At 44.2% G+C, this 17,001-nt stretch overlaps 1 protein-coding gene across 1 annotated transcript in view; it reads right to left on the bottom strand.

The window, feature by feature from the left end:
- Window positions 1-16,699, bottom strand: part of LOC306876406 (neural-cadherin-like) — a gene marked incomplete at both ends in the record, with an annotated part of 304,042 nt that extends 287,343 nt beyond the window's left edge. The window contains one exon of the mRNA XM_079427539.1: window positions 15,718-16,699. Coding sequence (XP_079283665.1) covers window positions 15,718-16,699 — 982 coding nt within the window. The remainder of the gene's footprint in view (window positions 1-15,717) is intronic.
- Window positions 16,700-17,001: the final 302 nt, after the last annotated feature.

Raw genomic sequence — 17,001 nt, forward strand, 5'->3', positions numbered from 1 at the left:
GCATGTCCTTATCTCCTCCCGTATCCGCCAGATCTGGCGCCCCGTCTCTCGGTGTGGAAGCGGTCTCTTCCCCCGAGACGAGGGCTCAATGCTTCGCCTCTCTTCCTCTGAGGAGGTTGATGTGACGAGCGTTCACGAGGTTTCGCCGCCTCTGTCACCCCAATATGATATAACTATGAGCTTTGTAAGCTGCAGTGTTTGCACAAGCACAAAGAGAAAAATAAGCCGGTCCCGCTTCTGCCGTAAAAAAGAGAGAAAAAAAAGGCAGAGCGGCGGCTGCACTCGTGGGGCTCACAGGCTGATCTGGCTGGCGGGAGCGAGACGGGCATGTCCCTATCTCCTCCTGTATCCGCCAGATCTGACGCCCCGTCTCTCGGCTTGGAAGCGATACTCTTCCCCCCGAGACAAGGGCTCAACGCTTCGTCTCTCTTCCTCCGAGGAGGTTGATGTGACGAGCGTTGACGAGGTTTCGCCGCCTCTTTCGCCCCAGTTTAAGAGAGATGAGCTTTGTAAGCTGCAGTGTTTGCACAAGCATAAAATGAATAAAGCCGGTCCCGCTTCTGCCGTAAAAAAAGAGAGAAAAAAAGGCAGAGCGGCGGCTGCGCTCGCGGGGCTTGCAGAGAGAAAAAAAAAAAAGAGAGAAAAAGGCTGATCTGGCTGGCGAGAGTCAGACGGGCATGTCCCTATCTCCTCCCGCGCCTGATCTGGCGCCCCGTCTCTCGGTTCGGAAGCGGTCTCTTCCACCCGAGACGAGGGCTCAACGCTTCGTCTCTCTTCCTCCGAGGAGGTTGATGTGACGAGCGTTGACGAGGTTTCGCCGCCTCTCTCGTCCCAGTGTGAGGAGCTACTTCTATACAGGAGCCTTCCGTTTTCCCCGATCTCCTCACCAATCGCGGGTGAAATCTTTTCGTCCCGGCCATTCGTTCCCGCGGGAACTGAATGAGCGCGGGTATGCGGCGATGCCGCGGGTTGAACAGACGCTTGCGAGCTATCTGTCTCCCCCTACAGCACCGCCTTTGAAGGCTCCTGCTCTGCTTACAACATCTTTGGTGGGCAGAGGGTATGCGCACTCTCTAAACTCAGGTGGCTGCTGGGCGGGCGCAGCCTCCTCCGCATACCAGCTCCTCGCGCAAAAGGTCCTGACGGGCGAGCCCCAGGACCGCGGAGGGCGACCCCTACTGGGGTGGAGTGGCTTGCACCGTGGCACACGGTGACCGTCTCCCCTCGGTGCCCTCCGGGGATTTGTCTGTCAACCCTGCAGTTCCAGGGCACAGCAGGTCCCAGCGAGTGTTACTCTCAGGTTCTTCCGCCTGTGATTTCAGCGGACCTGAGAAACTCGCCTCGGCCGCCAGATTACGCGTCTCCTGCCGGTGCGCAGCAGCGAGGCAGCGGTCTGGCCGCTTCTCTAACACCAGAGGTCAGTCTCGAGAGACTGATTCCCTTAGTAGATCGTTTGGCAGCCTGGCAGCGACTGCCGAATGTGTCTCTTTGGGTCCTGCGGACGGTAGAGGTTGGCTATTCCATCCAGTTCGATGGGCCACCTCCGCTGTTCAACGGGGTCTGTGTGACTACGGTCCGCCCCGAGCAGGCTCTGGTCTTGGAACAGGAAGTCGATACTTTGCTGAGGAAGGAAGCCATCGAGTTGGTTCCTCCTCACAAAGTCCACGCCGGCTGCTACAGCCTGTACTTCATTGTTCCAAAGAAGGATGGGGGGCTGACGCCCATACTGGATCTGAGTCTTCTGAACCGCTCAGCCAGAAAGCTGAAGTTCAAGATGCTCACTGTCAGGCAGATCGTGTCTCAAATCAGGTCCGAGGACTGATTTGTCCCGACAGACCTCAAAGATGTCTATTTCCATGTACCCATCCTTCCCTCTCACAGGGAGTTCCTGAGGTTCGCTTTCGGGGGCAAAGCGTATCAGTATCGGGTTCTTCCCCTCGGCCTAGCACTCTCACCCTGCACTTTCACCAAGTGTGTGGATGCGGCACTGGTCCCGTTGCGACTGCAGGGCATCCGCATACTCAATTATATCGACGTTTGGTCGATCCTCGCTCAATTAGAGCGGGCGGCGATTCGGCATCGAGGTGTCGTTCTCGCCCACATGAAAGATTTGGGGGGTTAAGACTAAACTCCAAGGAAAGTGTGCTTTCTCCAGCTCAGAGAACCACTTATCCAGGTGTATTGTGGGATTCGATGCAGGCTCGTTTGACCCCTGCTCGGATCGAGTCGATCCTCACGGCAGTCGAGAGAGTGTGAGAAGGCCAGCCATTCACTGTCAAGCAGTTTCAGAGACTGCTTGGGCTCATGGCAGCTGCGACCAGCGTGATTCCTTCTGGCCTGCTGTACATGAGGCCCCTACAGTTGTGGCTCAAGACCAAGGGGGTCTCCCTGAGGGGAGACTCGCTCCGCGCTGTCAAAGTGTCACGCCGCTGTCTGTGCCTTAGACATGTGGAGGAATCCTTGGTTCTTGTCCCGGGGCCCGGTGCTGGGAGCTCCTTGTCGCCGCGTCTCGCTAGCCCTCACCGGTTGGGGTGCGGTCATGAGTGGCCACCCTGCCCGCGGTCTGTGGAGTGGTCGCCACCTGACGTGGCATATCAACCAGCTAGAGATCGTAGCTGTGTTCCGTGCGCTCAAGCACTTCCTCCCAGACCTAAGAGATCACCACGTGCTGGTGCGCACCGACAGCACGGCAGTGGTCTCTTACAGCAACCACCAAGGTGGTCTGCGGTCGCGCCCCTTGTATAAGCTGGCACACCAGATCCTTGTGTGGTCCCAGGGCAAGCTCCTATCACTGAGAGCTGTGCACATTCCTGGGCATCTTTATGTGGGAGCAGGCGTCCTGTCGAGACAGGGGCCGAGGCCCGGGGTATGGATGCTTCACCCCGAGGGGTGAAGCAGATGTGGAAGGTTTTGGCCAGGCACAGGTGGACCTCTTCGCCACTCGAGAGTCAGTGCAATGTCCCCTCTGGTTCCTCCAGCTCCTCCGGGACTGGACGCTATGGTACAGACGTGGCCGAGGCTCCGTCTGTACGCCTTCCCCCCGATCGCTCTGCTCCCGGGAGTTCTGGCGAGAGTGCGCGGGGACGAGGTCAGTCTACCGTTGGTAGCGCCGTTCTGGCCGGGCTGAGTATGGTTCTCGGACCTGATATCTCTCCTCGACGGCACTCCGTGGGAAGTGCCCGTCAGTAGGGACCTCCTCTCACAGGCCGGGGGCACCGAGGTGCACCCTCACCCGGAGTTATGGAAGCTGTGGGTGTGGCCCCTGAGGGGGCACAACTCATAGCTTCCGGTCTGTCAACCGAGGTTGTCGAGACCATCCTCCAATCCAGAGCTCCCTCAACGAGGAAACTGTACGCCTTGAAGTGGAGGCTCTTCACTTCTTGGTGCGGGGACCGCCATGCTCGACCCAGTCAACTGCCCCGTTGGTGCAGTACTGGAGTTCCTGCAGGCCCGTTTCTCCGCAGGGGTAACCCATTCCACTGTTAAGGTCTACGTGGCAGCTATTTCGTCATACCACGCCCTTATTGGTGGCCAGTCAGTGGGTAGACACCCCCTAGTTACACGTTTCCTCCGCGGTGCGCTGAGGCTGAGGCCTCCGGTACGATCTCGCGTCCCTACGTGGGATCTGGCTGTGGTTCTGGAGGCTCTGTGCAATGCACCTTTCGAGTCCATTCAGGAGATAACTGAGAGACTCCTCACTATCAAGACTGTCTTCCTATTGGCTATCACCTCTCTGAGGAGGGTGGGTGACCTTCAGGCCCTGACAACGGCCTCTATTCACTTTGCGCCCGGTTCGGCGAAAGTATTCCTCTACCCCCGCGTGGGGTATGTTCCGAAGGTCCCGTCGGTCGATCCACAGCCGGTCGTACTGCAGGCCTTCTGTCCTCCTCCCTTCGGGGAGCCAGACCAGGAGAAGCACAACCGTATGTGTCCAGTGCGAGCACTGGACGCATACATCCACAGGTCCTCCCTGTGGAGAGAGTCGGACCAGCTGCCCTTGTGCTATGGTCCGCCTAGGAGGGGTCTTCCTGCTACGAAGCCCTCTCTTAGTAGGTGGATTGTGGGTGCCATTGCTTTGGCATACGAGGCCTCTGAGCTCCCCCCGCCGGTGGGAGTCAGAGCGCACTCAACCTGAGGTGTGGCGGCCTCCAAGGCCTTCTGGGCAGGTGCTCCATGCAGGACATCTGCAACGCAGCTGGGTTGTCCACGCCCCTGACTTTCGTTAGGTTCTATGACCTCGACATCCGAGCCACTCCCGGCTCCTCTGTCCTTTCGTCCTGACACCAGGCAGGGACTTGTCAGTCTGGCAGCGTTGGTATCTCGTTCCCATATGCGTTTCGACGCAGCTCGAAGTTCCTGGAAGGGAACGTCTCAGGTTACGCATGTAACCATGGTTCCCTGAAGGGAACGAGACGCTGCGTCGCGTTGCCACACTTCCGGCATCCCTGCCAGCGCTTGCTTCATGACTTGAAGCTGAAGCCGGCTCCGCCGCACGTGCTTATATGCTTCCTGGTCGTGACGTCACCCCGCCCGTGACGCCTCGCCCTTGTTTGACTGATTACACATCATATTCAGAGACTGGTCACGCTGAAGGCGTTCCCATATGCGTTTCGACGCAGCGTCTCGTTCCCTTCAGGGAACCATGGTTACATACGTAACCTGAGACGATTTCACTTACAGTAAATATTTTAAAGGCCCTTTTTCTCAAAATTAGTTTTTTTTCTCTGACACTGAGCCATAAATCTCCACTTCATTAGCTCTTACACACACCAAACTTTACATTTTTATTCCTGTCTATATCCTGAAGGTTTTTACAGAGGGATTTGTTCATAATATAATTTTCTTGGTTACATACAACATTTTATTCCCCCCAAAATTGTGAAAATATATTGTTTTCTAGTAAGTATTTTCTGAATTATGAAGTGACAAAATGAAAAAAACATTTGACTCTAATATGTCAAAAAAATGAAACAATAATTTTGAAACTAACTTCATCCAGTTTTCTGATTTTTGTACTAGAAATGTATGCAAATGAGCACATATTTCAAAAATAATGCCTCATTTTCATATTTAAACCTAACATCTTGGAAAACTTGTAATACAATTTTTTTTTTTACAATTATCAATGTAATCAATCAACTGCATATGTGAGGTGATAACTATTAGTTATTAATAGTTTAATATTTAATATTATAACTATTAGTAATTTAATATTAGTTATAATTTTTTTCCCCTATTCACCTGTCTCGCCTTAAAAAAATTATATTTGCAGGCCGTCACAGTGGATATTAAAAATAAAACTAAATAAATAAATCTGAATTGGTTGATAGTGTAAATACACCCTTTCTCAACACTTCAAAACGATTGATGCTGTGAAACTACACCACAAAAAGCTGCTAGCCTGCTAACATTGCATCCCTTTCAGCTGCTCTCCAGGGCCAAATATCAGGATATGCTTCAACACACTCCCTCCAAACACACACAAATATCACAGATACTTATGATGAATGTCAGTGTCATAACATTAGCCATAGCAGGCCACACAGAGGCACGGAAGAGTTAGCACTCATCACAGGCTCCAGCGATTCAGGGCCACGTGGCCTATTAGATGCGGACAGGAAATGGTACCGAAGTCACAGACGCAGTTGCATTTGTCAGCATTATTAAGAGAGGAGCTGGCTGGCAACTATCTTGCTCGAGAGCCGAGGCGAGGATGCCATCTTGGAAAGGTCACAGGCTGCCTGCTATCCTCCCATTTGTCTGTTTGATTAAGTCTGGCAATTAGAAGACTTGGCCACCACACTCACAGTCTTCTATATCAGAGAGAGCCAGATTGGATACAAACTAATCACAGAACTGTCCTAAACAGAGCAGATGAAATGGTGGGAAAATAAAATAAAGAGAAAATAATGGCAAGATGGGCCAAGATTGTAGACAGACTGATGAAATAATCAGTGATGGAATAATACACAAGATAGAGAAAGAGAGATACAGTTGGATCTCTACCTAGTTGCCTTCTGATAATTAAGCAATCCGGCTATTCGGGTGTATGTCTTTCCTGCTTAACACACACATACAAACCACACACAGTCAGCAGCATTGCTTACACCAGCATGATAAGCATATAAACAGATCCTTACATAACCACACACACACACACACACACACACACACACACACACACACACACACACACATTCTATCTAGAGTCTAGGGCATAAACGCAGTGACACAAGGCTAATTTAAGAGGAGCTGTAGGATATAGGCTGTGTACAGCATGAACTCCCAATTACCAATAGTGAGAGTTTCTCCCTGAGGAGTGAGGGATAGAGAGATATCAAGAGAGAGGATATGATGGGGCCATGGCATTCTGTCATACAGCTTTATTCACTTCTCAATAGGGGAGTTTGGATGAGCTGTATGTGTCTGTGTATGCACAGATTGGTCTGTTTACATGTGCTTAAAAAGTTTGATTTCAGTATGACTGAAGCATTTTTTTTTTCGTTATAAAATGCAGACTGCAAAGAATCGGTCACATTTACTGTTGTTCAGTGAATGGTTGTGGGTGAAATTAAGTCTTTTCAACAGGATTCCATTAGATTGGAAATTTCGTGTGAGGGTGAAAGATTTCCTAACAGATTTCACAACAGGTTCAGGTAGGTCATGTGAATTTGCCACATCATTGCTTTCCACTTCCATTGATTTTCTACGTAAACATGATTCCATTGCACAGATCGTCATCGCACAAATTTGGAACAACATGACGGTGAGTAAATGATGACCTCATTTTTATTTTGTGTGACCTACCCTTTTACCATTCATTGGTAAATATTTGTACTTCTCAGCATATTTCTATGTATATATGCAATTTTTTGTTCCAAACACAATGTTAAGTGATGAGTCTTACTCAGAGACGGAAATCACAAAGCCAGCCCTCAATGTTAGAATTTTTTTTCTCCCCATGGCAATTTAACCCTGTCAGTGCTGTAGTTGTTGGGGAAACCGGACAATTGATGCAAACAAGTCAAATACTTGTGATGATTGTGTGTGTTGGTGGGGGCTGTTGTTAACCACATCATTTTTGAAGACAGTTTCTTTCACATCACACACAGAACTAATGACAGATCAAAGAAAAAATTTAAATACACCATTGTTGGCTTTATTGAACACAGAAATAATGGAAATCAGAGGTAATAAAAGTGCTTACTAGCATTCTATTTGCAATCACTTCATTATATTCTGCTGGCCAGTAACGAAATCGCCAATAGCAGCCTTTCTTTGACTGAATCACTACATGCAATTTCTTTACTGAGTTCACTCCCATCTAATCCAAGAAAAAGACCCCAAATGCTTCTAAAATTTAGAATGTTTGACATAAACTGCTCTCAAATCAAAAAGAGAAAATTCCAAGTGCTCCCTGAATCAAGCATGACCACAACACTGCAGAAAACTGGATGACTTCCATTCACACCTGCTTTCACAGACGTGATTAACTGGAGCTGCCACCATTCAAACGTTCTAACACCAATGTACTGAGACACGCCACAGTGCACTTTTCTTCTGCTACATCAGATTTTGTTCCACTTAAGGAAACCCGGCATGTCTGGAGCTTGTGCTGGTACATGCATATCTGGACTGTAACACACCTCCTATTCATTTTGTGTCACAGACATTCTATAGAGAGCCCTGGGTGACTTTAAGAAAGCCATAAAGCCTATTGTTTGCCTCAGAACGCCCACATTATTTTATAATGGCTAAATGTATGCCTAGATTACAAAATGAGGTCCATAGTGAAGAGCTTTTGTGACTCCTGCTGCTGAATGAAGACTTGTTGTAAAATGGAGCGTAGATGGCGTATGTCAGGTTTAACTGTTCATCACCAGGCCTGGAAAGACACCTTACTTGAGTATAGGGCTGAAATTGTGTCAGGTAGATCAATTTATTTTTCACAGATAATTGTCAGCAATCAGAGAAATCCTTAACAACTGTTTCACTCAATCAACAAGCTGCTTAAACATCACTCTAATGTTCCTGCTTCAACTCACCTTTGTAATACATTCTTGGAGTTTAACACCAAAATTGATAATATATATAACCACATTATCAATACTCATACTTCGGCTGCTTCTTCCTTCTGTATTTCAGCATTCTCTGGTATTTCTCTCTCCAACTTTGCTATTCTTGACTCCCAGTCTCTCTGTAATATGGTTTTGAAAATGAAAGCTACGACTTCCAGAGTTTATCTGGTTCCTTCTTGTCTGTTTAAATCATATTTTGATTCCCTATGTCCTGTTGTTTTGAGTATTATCAATGACACTCTGTGCATTGGTGTTGTGCCAGCTGCACTTAAAATTGCTGTTGTCACCCCTGTACCAAAAACTAACAACATGGACTTTGATAACCTGAATAATTTTCATCCCATCTTTAATCTTCCATTCCTTGCCAAAATTTTAGAACAAACGGTGGCTTCTCAATTGCTTTCACATCTTTCTTCTAACGATCTTTTTGAGCCACTTCAATCTGGATTCCTTAAACTCCACAGAAACAGCATTAGTTAAGGTCACCAATGACTTGTTAATGGCTTCTGATTCTGGCCATCTATCTATACTGATTCTTCTTTATCTTAGTGCCACTTTTGATACAATAGATCACCCTTTTTTAATCACCCGTTTAGAGACTGTCTTTGGAGTTTCTGATTCTGCATTGAAGTGGCTTAAGTCCTATCTCTCTGAATGTGAAGCATTTACTCTCTCAGTTTGTTGTGATGGCTGGTTGCAGGTCTGAGGTCGGTGTGGTGCACTCTGGTGTTCCCCAGGGATCGGTTTTGGGCCCTTTACTTTTTAGTATTTACATTTTCCTCTTGGCCAACTTTTAAGAACACTTGGTCTTAATTTCCACTTTTATGCCTATGACACTCAGATCTACATACATTCTAAACCTGATGTCAATATGCCTGTGTCTTTTCTTTCTCAATGTTTTACTGACATAAAAAAATGGATGTCTGAAAATTTGCTCTGTCTAAACAGTGATGAGACTGAAATGATGCTTATTGGTTCCCCTCACCAGTTGCACAAAGCAGAGTCCGCAAATTTAGGTCTGTATGGCTCTGCTTTACAGTTTCAAACTAAACAAAAAAATCCGAGGGTGATATTTGACGCCAACTTAACTTTTGAACTTAACTTGATGTTCGTAATACAGTCAAAGCATCTTTTTTTTCCATCTCAGAAACATTGCCAAATTATGTCCCATGTTGACTTTTTCTGTGGCTGAAAAGTTAATCAACACTTTTGTGTTTTCACGTATTGATTATTGCAATGCTTTGCTGGCTGGAGTTTCAAAAGCTACCCGAAGTAAATTACAGCTGGTACAAAATTCAGCTGCCAGAATACTGACTAGGACCAGTGCAAGGGAGCACAGTACACCTGTCTTGGAAAAATTGCACTGGCTTCCTGTTAGTTTTCGTATTGATTTTAAAATACTCATGCTTACTTATAATTGCCTTGAATAATCTGGCTCCTCAATATTTGTCAGAGCTTTTAACCCCCTACAAACCTACACGTGTTTTACGCTCCTCTGAATCTAGTCTTTTAACTGTTCAATCAACTCGGCTTAAAACTATGGGTGATCGGGCTTTCTCTTCATTGGCTCCTAAATTGTGGCATTCCCTACCCTCTAAAATTAGAAATGCAGAATCCCTTAGTGTTTTTAAATCGTCCCTTAAAACATATTTTTTTAGGGTAGCTTTTATGTGATTACTTTGGGTTTTTCATATTGGCCTTGTATTGTTTTATTTGTTTTTTACTGCCTGTACTTTTGTGTGTATCTTTTAACTTCATATTTGTATTTTTATGTAAATCACTTTGAGATGCTACTTTTAAAGGTGCTATATAAACTAAAGTTTATTATTTTTATTGTTCCTATCAAGTAGTTGTAGCTGTAGCTATGATTCTTTCTGAATTTGTGAGGTGTTTCTATATTTGCTACATTGTTGCATTAAACATTCATTTACTCTAGAGTCATTAAATTATTTAAATAGTTTTCTCTTTCCATAGCTGTCAGTCTTTACACATGCTTTATCTTCATCCCTTGGATAGTGGACAAATCGAAACATTACTAACCACAAACACCAGCAGCTCTTCCCTCCTCTCTTTTTCTTTCTCTCTGGTGATCCAGTCTCTCCTACCTGTCATGAGGACAACCATTAAACCTTTAACCCTTCCTCTTAATTCTAAAAATAACAGTGCAGCTGAACCCGGTGTGTTCTTGGACTATTTTGTCCAAACATAAAAAGTAAAAAAAATACTGTTATAATAGTAAAAGTCAATGTTTCCAGAACTATCTGGATGCTTATTTACACACATACTTTGGTTTCAATGTTGGTCAACAGCATCTTTATAGAGGAAGTTGGGCCTTCAAATCAAAATATCTGTGCTGGTGGTAACATTTAGTAAAGTAAGAAAAAACTTTTGAGTGTGACATTCCTCATTTATACGTAGCTCTGGATAAAATTATTGGCTAATGAATGTAATATGTCTTAAAAAAAGATTACAATGGAAAACAAGAGTCTATAAAACAATTTATCAAAAGCTGATAGATAGATAGATAGATAGATACATAGATAGATAGATAGATAGATAGATAGATAGATAGATAGATAGATAGATAGATAGATAGATAGATAGATAGATAGATAGATAGATAGATAGATAGATAGATAGATAGATAGATAGATAGGCATGGCTTTGCAGGGTGAATATGCAGGGAGGGTGGAGTTCTTGCTTTCAAAGCTAACTTGCTATTGCTAGCCTTTCTAAAATTGCCTACCCTATATGTAATATCTTAAAAGGATAGTTCACCCAAAAATGAAAAGTCATTCATTACTTACACTCATGTCGTAGTAAGGCCATCGTTAAAATAGCCCATGTGACATCAGTGGTTCAACCATAATTTTTTGAAGCTACGAGAAAACTTTGTGTGCAAAGAAAACAAAAATAACAACTTTATTCAACAATTCTTCTCCTCCAAATCACGGATGACATACCGAGTACCATTAAATTATGGTTGAACCACTGATGTCACATGGACAGCTTTAACAACGTCCTTGCTACATTTCTGGGCCTGGGAACATTTCAGTCACATTGCTTTCCATTCAGGGTCAGAAAGCTCTCGGATTTCATCAAAAATATCTTAATTTGTATTAGTAATTAATTACAGGATTTTCATTTTGGGGTGAACTATCCCTTTAATATAATTTAATAAAATCCCCCCATTAAAAAAAGCTGAGGAATCATCTATGTGCACTTTTAAGTTTCAACTATAAAAACAAAAGAAAGAAATTGACAGTTGGTGAAAATATTGTGCATGTCCAAAGGTGTGAGAACATCTTTATATATGAACCTTTAAGGATCTTTAAGATCTGTATGTATACATGTCAGATGCAGCAAGAGAAATTAAGTGTACTCATGTGTTACCAGGGTTATCTGGAAATATATCTGTGCTGTCTACTAGAGAGACGGTTTTGCACACAGTTTTAGGGCTTTTGCTCGAGTGTTTGAGTCTATGTGTGTGCATGTGCAAATGTCTGACCCTGTGAAGCATTTGCTAGCTCCTCTGTGTCCCTGGCGGAAGAAGCTCCCCATATGCTGTGGTAACTCGTTGGCTCATGCTGACCAGATTAACAGATTTTCAGTATTGAAGGCTGGTCAAGACCCAGAAAAACATTGAGCCTGTCATTCAAATTAATCCCTGTTGATGTGGGTGTATAGGGCCATTACCAGAATGGGGCTCAGAATCTCCCTTGCAAAACACATGCTTGCTGGTCTAATGCAAAAACTGTGGCTTCAGACACCTAGGTCATATTCCATGTGTGAGGTTAATAGAAATGCGTGTTCATTGTCTGAAAAAACATATCTGCCACCTTAACGAAATATAGACAATGGAAATGACTAAGAGCAGAATGTTCTAGGCCAGCTGCGTGAGAGAGGGAAAAGTAGGCTAGTGTCAATCTCTTTTCAATCTGAAAACTTGCACTGAATTACAAGGAGCTCGACTCCATCATGTCTAATTGAGAGAGGGCTTGACCAAGACAGCCGATGACATCTCTAAAGTAAGATTACACTGCGCTGTTGAGATTGGGATTCGAAGTCTGCCATTGGTTTACACACAAATACTGGCTCTGTAAGCAAGCACACACAAACTATCTATCAGCATCCTCTGTGCAGGGGTTAATTGATCCCACAGCACTGACACCACAAAGACTGGCAGCATCAGACGTGCTCTGACAAGAAAGCTGAAGGGTTATGAGGAAAAAGATAGAAAGTGAGGTGGAGAGTTAGGAAGATAATGAAATGTAGGGGGGAAAGGAACGAAATACCCAGAAAAACAACTAAGACTGGACTGTTTGGTCAAATTACCCAGACTTGCTCTGTGATTCTACAGACGCAACACATCAGCATGCACGGAAAAGGAAGATGCATGGAGTGATTTGCAGGAAGAGAGATGATGTCTGGAATAATTTACATTTATGAAGATTTATTAAGACACAGGCGCATCAGTTATGTATACTTGCACTGTAAAATGCAAATGTAAAATCTAATAATTTAGATTCAAAATCAAAATGTTGAACAGTGTTCAACATTTAAAAAAAAAAAAAAAGGTTTAGCATTTTTTATGTAAAAATTACAATGTATAAACCTGTTGATTGGTTAACTGCAAGTTTCCTTTCTATATACGGTTAAAAATTACAAATGATTTTTTTTTGCAAGTAATAACTAAGAATTAATCTACGGAAAATAGTCAAAGGACATTCCCAGAAATTCCTGCCTGGTACATTAACATACATTAGTGTGTTATATTTGTTATATGAGTTAATGTTTATTGTATTAATTTAGTATCATGGGTTTTACCCTGATGGTGTTTTGGCTTTGTGTGTAATGGAGTTATGAACAAGCCACTTACGATTGTTTTCTGCTAAAACACCTGTATTATAATGGTAGTTCTAAGTACATTTTAAGGTACAACTCTGATTTAGTAGATTGGTAAATAAACATTACATCACTTTATTAGTGATCTGGCAAAATGTGTTAAAATATTGTATAATGTTGCATGTATTCTTTTGGTTTTATGAAGGTAAATTTAAGACAATTTTAAGAGTTTTAAGATGAAAACAGTAAAAACAGGGAAAGCAGTATGTCAATATATTCTCTAAATGTACATTTCTAGGGAGCACACAATGAGTTCCATTAGGAACAGTTTGAAAACACAACAGATCTTAATCACACTGCAAAAATGTATTGTTCTTCCTCATTATTTTTGTCATTTTAAAATCTAGACACAGTGAGAAGCAAAATGACAGAAAATAACAAGTCTTGTTTTGTGTGAACCTGATTAAAATGAAGTTGGGTTTACACCTAAAACAAGAACAAATCTGCCAGAATCAATAATGTTATGACTTTATTAATTTAAGATTTTCTGCTTCAATTTAAGACATTAATTTGTAGAAGGGCTAATTAAGACTTTCTCTCACATACAAAGTTAAGAGTGACGTTAGTACCAAATCAATTCAGTATTGAAATATCTGCTTCAAGCACCATCGTGTTAGGTCAGATATATCAAAAATCATTCTGTTTAAAAGGTACTCTGTACATTCATCCAGTTAGCACACAAAAGTGAGACAAAAGAGAAAAGTACAGAAAAGAGAAGGAGATGAACGTTGTTAACATTCAGCAATCTTGAAAGCAGCATGAGATAATGAAGACACTCTACATTCACCTCCAGACATTGTCATTTCCTTGATTGCTCTGGAGGAGAATGTTGTACTTGAGAGTATCAGCAGCCTACCCAGTGCATTTAGATGGTTTTGGTCTTCTCTATGTATTAATCATTGAATACCTAGAGGAGATCAAAGTGTACTGTAACTTTGAGGTTTTAAAGTTGCCTCGGAGGCTGTCGTCAATTGCTCTGCAAGATTGTGGTTGTTTAATGATTTTTTTTTGCAACGTATATGCCTATAGATTTGTTCAAATTATAAATTCTCACTTTGTGACTGCTTTTTGCATCTTAATTTCAATAATGAATGATGTTCAGCTAATACAAAAGAGAATTTTGACTTCGGAAATATGATGTGTTCCATATATATCAGCATTGATAGGGGGGTAAAAATGCAATATCTAAAGCTAAAGAAGAGAAAAGATAAAAATATCTTTAATACACACACACACAAAAAAAATCCCCATCTTTTAAATAAATGTGGTTACCTGAAAGCTCATTACTTCCAAAGAGCCACAGGCAAATGTGAGGTCAGCAGACGTTCTTCTCGCTCCTGATTAAAACCAGCTGTTTGGCCTCATTGTTTGTGCTAAGCTTTCACAGAGGGCCGCACATCGCACAACATTCACAGACCTGCAAACATACCCCCACATGCACAAATAAGCACCCTTGAACATATGCTAGGAACAAGGAATCAAGAACAAAAACAAAAAAGCAGTTGCTCCAGAGCCGCAGGTCCAGCAAGCAGAAACTCCCTGATTAACAACCTAACACTAATTAAATCACAGACTGCTAAATCATGCCCGGTCAACTGCTCAAATAAGAGCACATTCCACTAAACGCCTCATCTTCCCTGCAGTTTCCTCTAACTGCGCTGCCAGTCTGAAATCCCCAAAATGAGAAAGTGAATGAGATGAGATTACATAGCTAATGCGAGCAGATGAAGGAAAGTGGAGCACAATCTCCAACTCAAAAAGGATTAAATCACCCCAGATTCGAGCCAAAAGTCAGCTTGATGTGCCTGGTTCACCTGCAACACAAAGGACGCAATTACAGGTGAATACAGAAGTATGATATGAGTCTGTAAAAAGAGCCCATGCGAGCACGCTATATACCAAATTCCCCCCTTTTCTCCCTCAAAAACACACACACACAAAAAAAAACTTATATTGCGGGAGCACTGACTGAATGACCCGTTTAAATGGAGAGGAATTATTTAAAGCCCAAGGTATGGGGGAAGAAAACCGTGATGTGATTAACAAAGCAATATGCACAACCTGCTGAAATGTAAAACTTGAGCTTAATTGTAAAACTGCTGGCAATCTGCAGTAATAAGTGCATGGCACGTTTTCTTGACAACTTTGAATTTAAACACCAATTATGAAAATCCAGTTAAATTCTCACAAAACTGAGTAGAAATTACCAAAATTATAGTCATAAGTCAAGGAGATGCAAAGATGCTGTTGATGTTGAAAACAAAGCATTGGCATAATTCACAGTAAATTCTACTAATTCCAAAGTTAACAGTATACAAATTAAATGATCATTTTAAATTAAGTTTCTGCATTTGTCACCCAGGTGTGTATGAATATTTTTCAGCATCACAATCCAATCGAAAGCTTTCATTCATGCAGCAGCGCACCCATGGTTTCATCTGCGCCTTGACTCGTGTCAATTACACGCCAGCCTTTACCGCGAGTGATAATGAAACTTTGATTCCTGTGAACTTTGTGCATCTGTAATGAGGGAAGCTGCATATGACGTGCTCAGTCTGAGGGAAGAGGAGGAGGATTTGGGTAGCCTACATGAGGCGCGCGTCATTTTTTGGGGTGTTCAGGTGAAATCTGCCAGCACGGGCTGGAGACAGTGTCACTCACTGTACAGGTGGGAAAGGGACCGGGGCATATAGTCGTATTGTAGAGATATTTGGATTAGTCACGGCGCACTCACCTCGCTTATCTTGTACTTTTACAGTTATCTCCACTAGCGGCTGCGTCTCTCGGTCGAGCCGCCTTGATATAACCAAATCTCCGCTGTCCCGACTCACGGTGACGGGAGAGTTATCCGAGTCCGGGTGAATCAGCTCAAAACTGGCGGACTGAAACCTCACCGGGTGTAGATTCATTATGACGGAGCCGATACTCGCGTCTTCGGACACGGTGACGAGCACCGGCTCTGGCAAGGAGCGGGACTTTCTCGAGAGTCTGTTATCTATCTGAGGAAGGGCTGGCCATTGGCGCGGACTGATCTCTACATCCATATTCTGACTGGTCCGAGCGGGCCAGCCGTGGTCTCGCGCAAACACGCTGAACTTTATGGGCTGCGCGAGACCCAGAATCGAGTCCACGAGGAGGATGTCGCCGCTTTTGGGCACTACATAGAAACTGCCGTTTCTAGGGAGCGCGTAGTATATGAGCTCGGCGTTTTTACCGCTGTCGATGTCTTCCGCTTTCACCGTGTACACCACCGACCTCAGGGCCGTGGCGTCGTCCAAAGTTATTTTGACGTCTGCGTGTTGGAAAGTGGGCTCGTGGTCGTTCGTGTCGAGCACGTCCACTTTAATTGAAGCAACTTCGGCCACGACGCGCACGGCTGAAGCGCAGCTCTGACAGCACAGCGCCAGACTGAGGAGATACTCGGCGCGCTCCTCTCGATCGAGAATGTTAGAGGTTTTCAGTAATATGTGTCCTCGCTTGTGGTGCGCGAAGACGTGAAAATCTTCACTCCTGTCCCCCAGGAGTTTCAGGTGCATCCCGGACTTGGAGCACCATCGCTGCGGATCGATGCGCTTCACCGGGATACTCAGTCCGTTCACTTTTGAGCCAGGTGGAGAGTTCTCAAACACATGCCCGTGGAAGAAAGGTATTCGTTCGTCGGTCTTATTTCCCAGCACAAAAGTCATACAATATGGCAACAAAATAGTCCAAAACATGATTGTAAGTTTACAGCACTCTTGCTTTTCTCAAGCGACAGTGTTCATGGTGCGTGAATTCGTTCCTTGTTCGTTGGACGGTGATCCTCCAGAGTCTGAGCAGCACAACTTTCCCTCCGTCGCCTCGCGCTTCAGCAGTGATCTGCTCGGGCGCGCGCTTAAGCTCGCAGAGTTTTCGAGAGCAGCACTACTGTGATGGACAGCGCCACGCGCGAGGGGAGGGGCTTTGGACAAGACAGGGATTCCTCTGGGAAATCTTTTTTTTTTTTTTTTTTTTTGGGGGGGGGGGGGGGGGGGTAATC

Source organism: Barbus barbus, assembly GCF_936440315.1.
Source record: "Barbus barbus genome assembly, chromosome: 1".
Classification (NCBI taxonomy): Eukaryota; Metazoa; Chordata; class Actinopteri; order Cypriniformes; family Cyprinidae; genus Barbus; species Barbus barbus.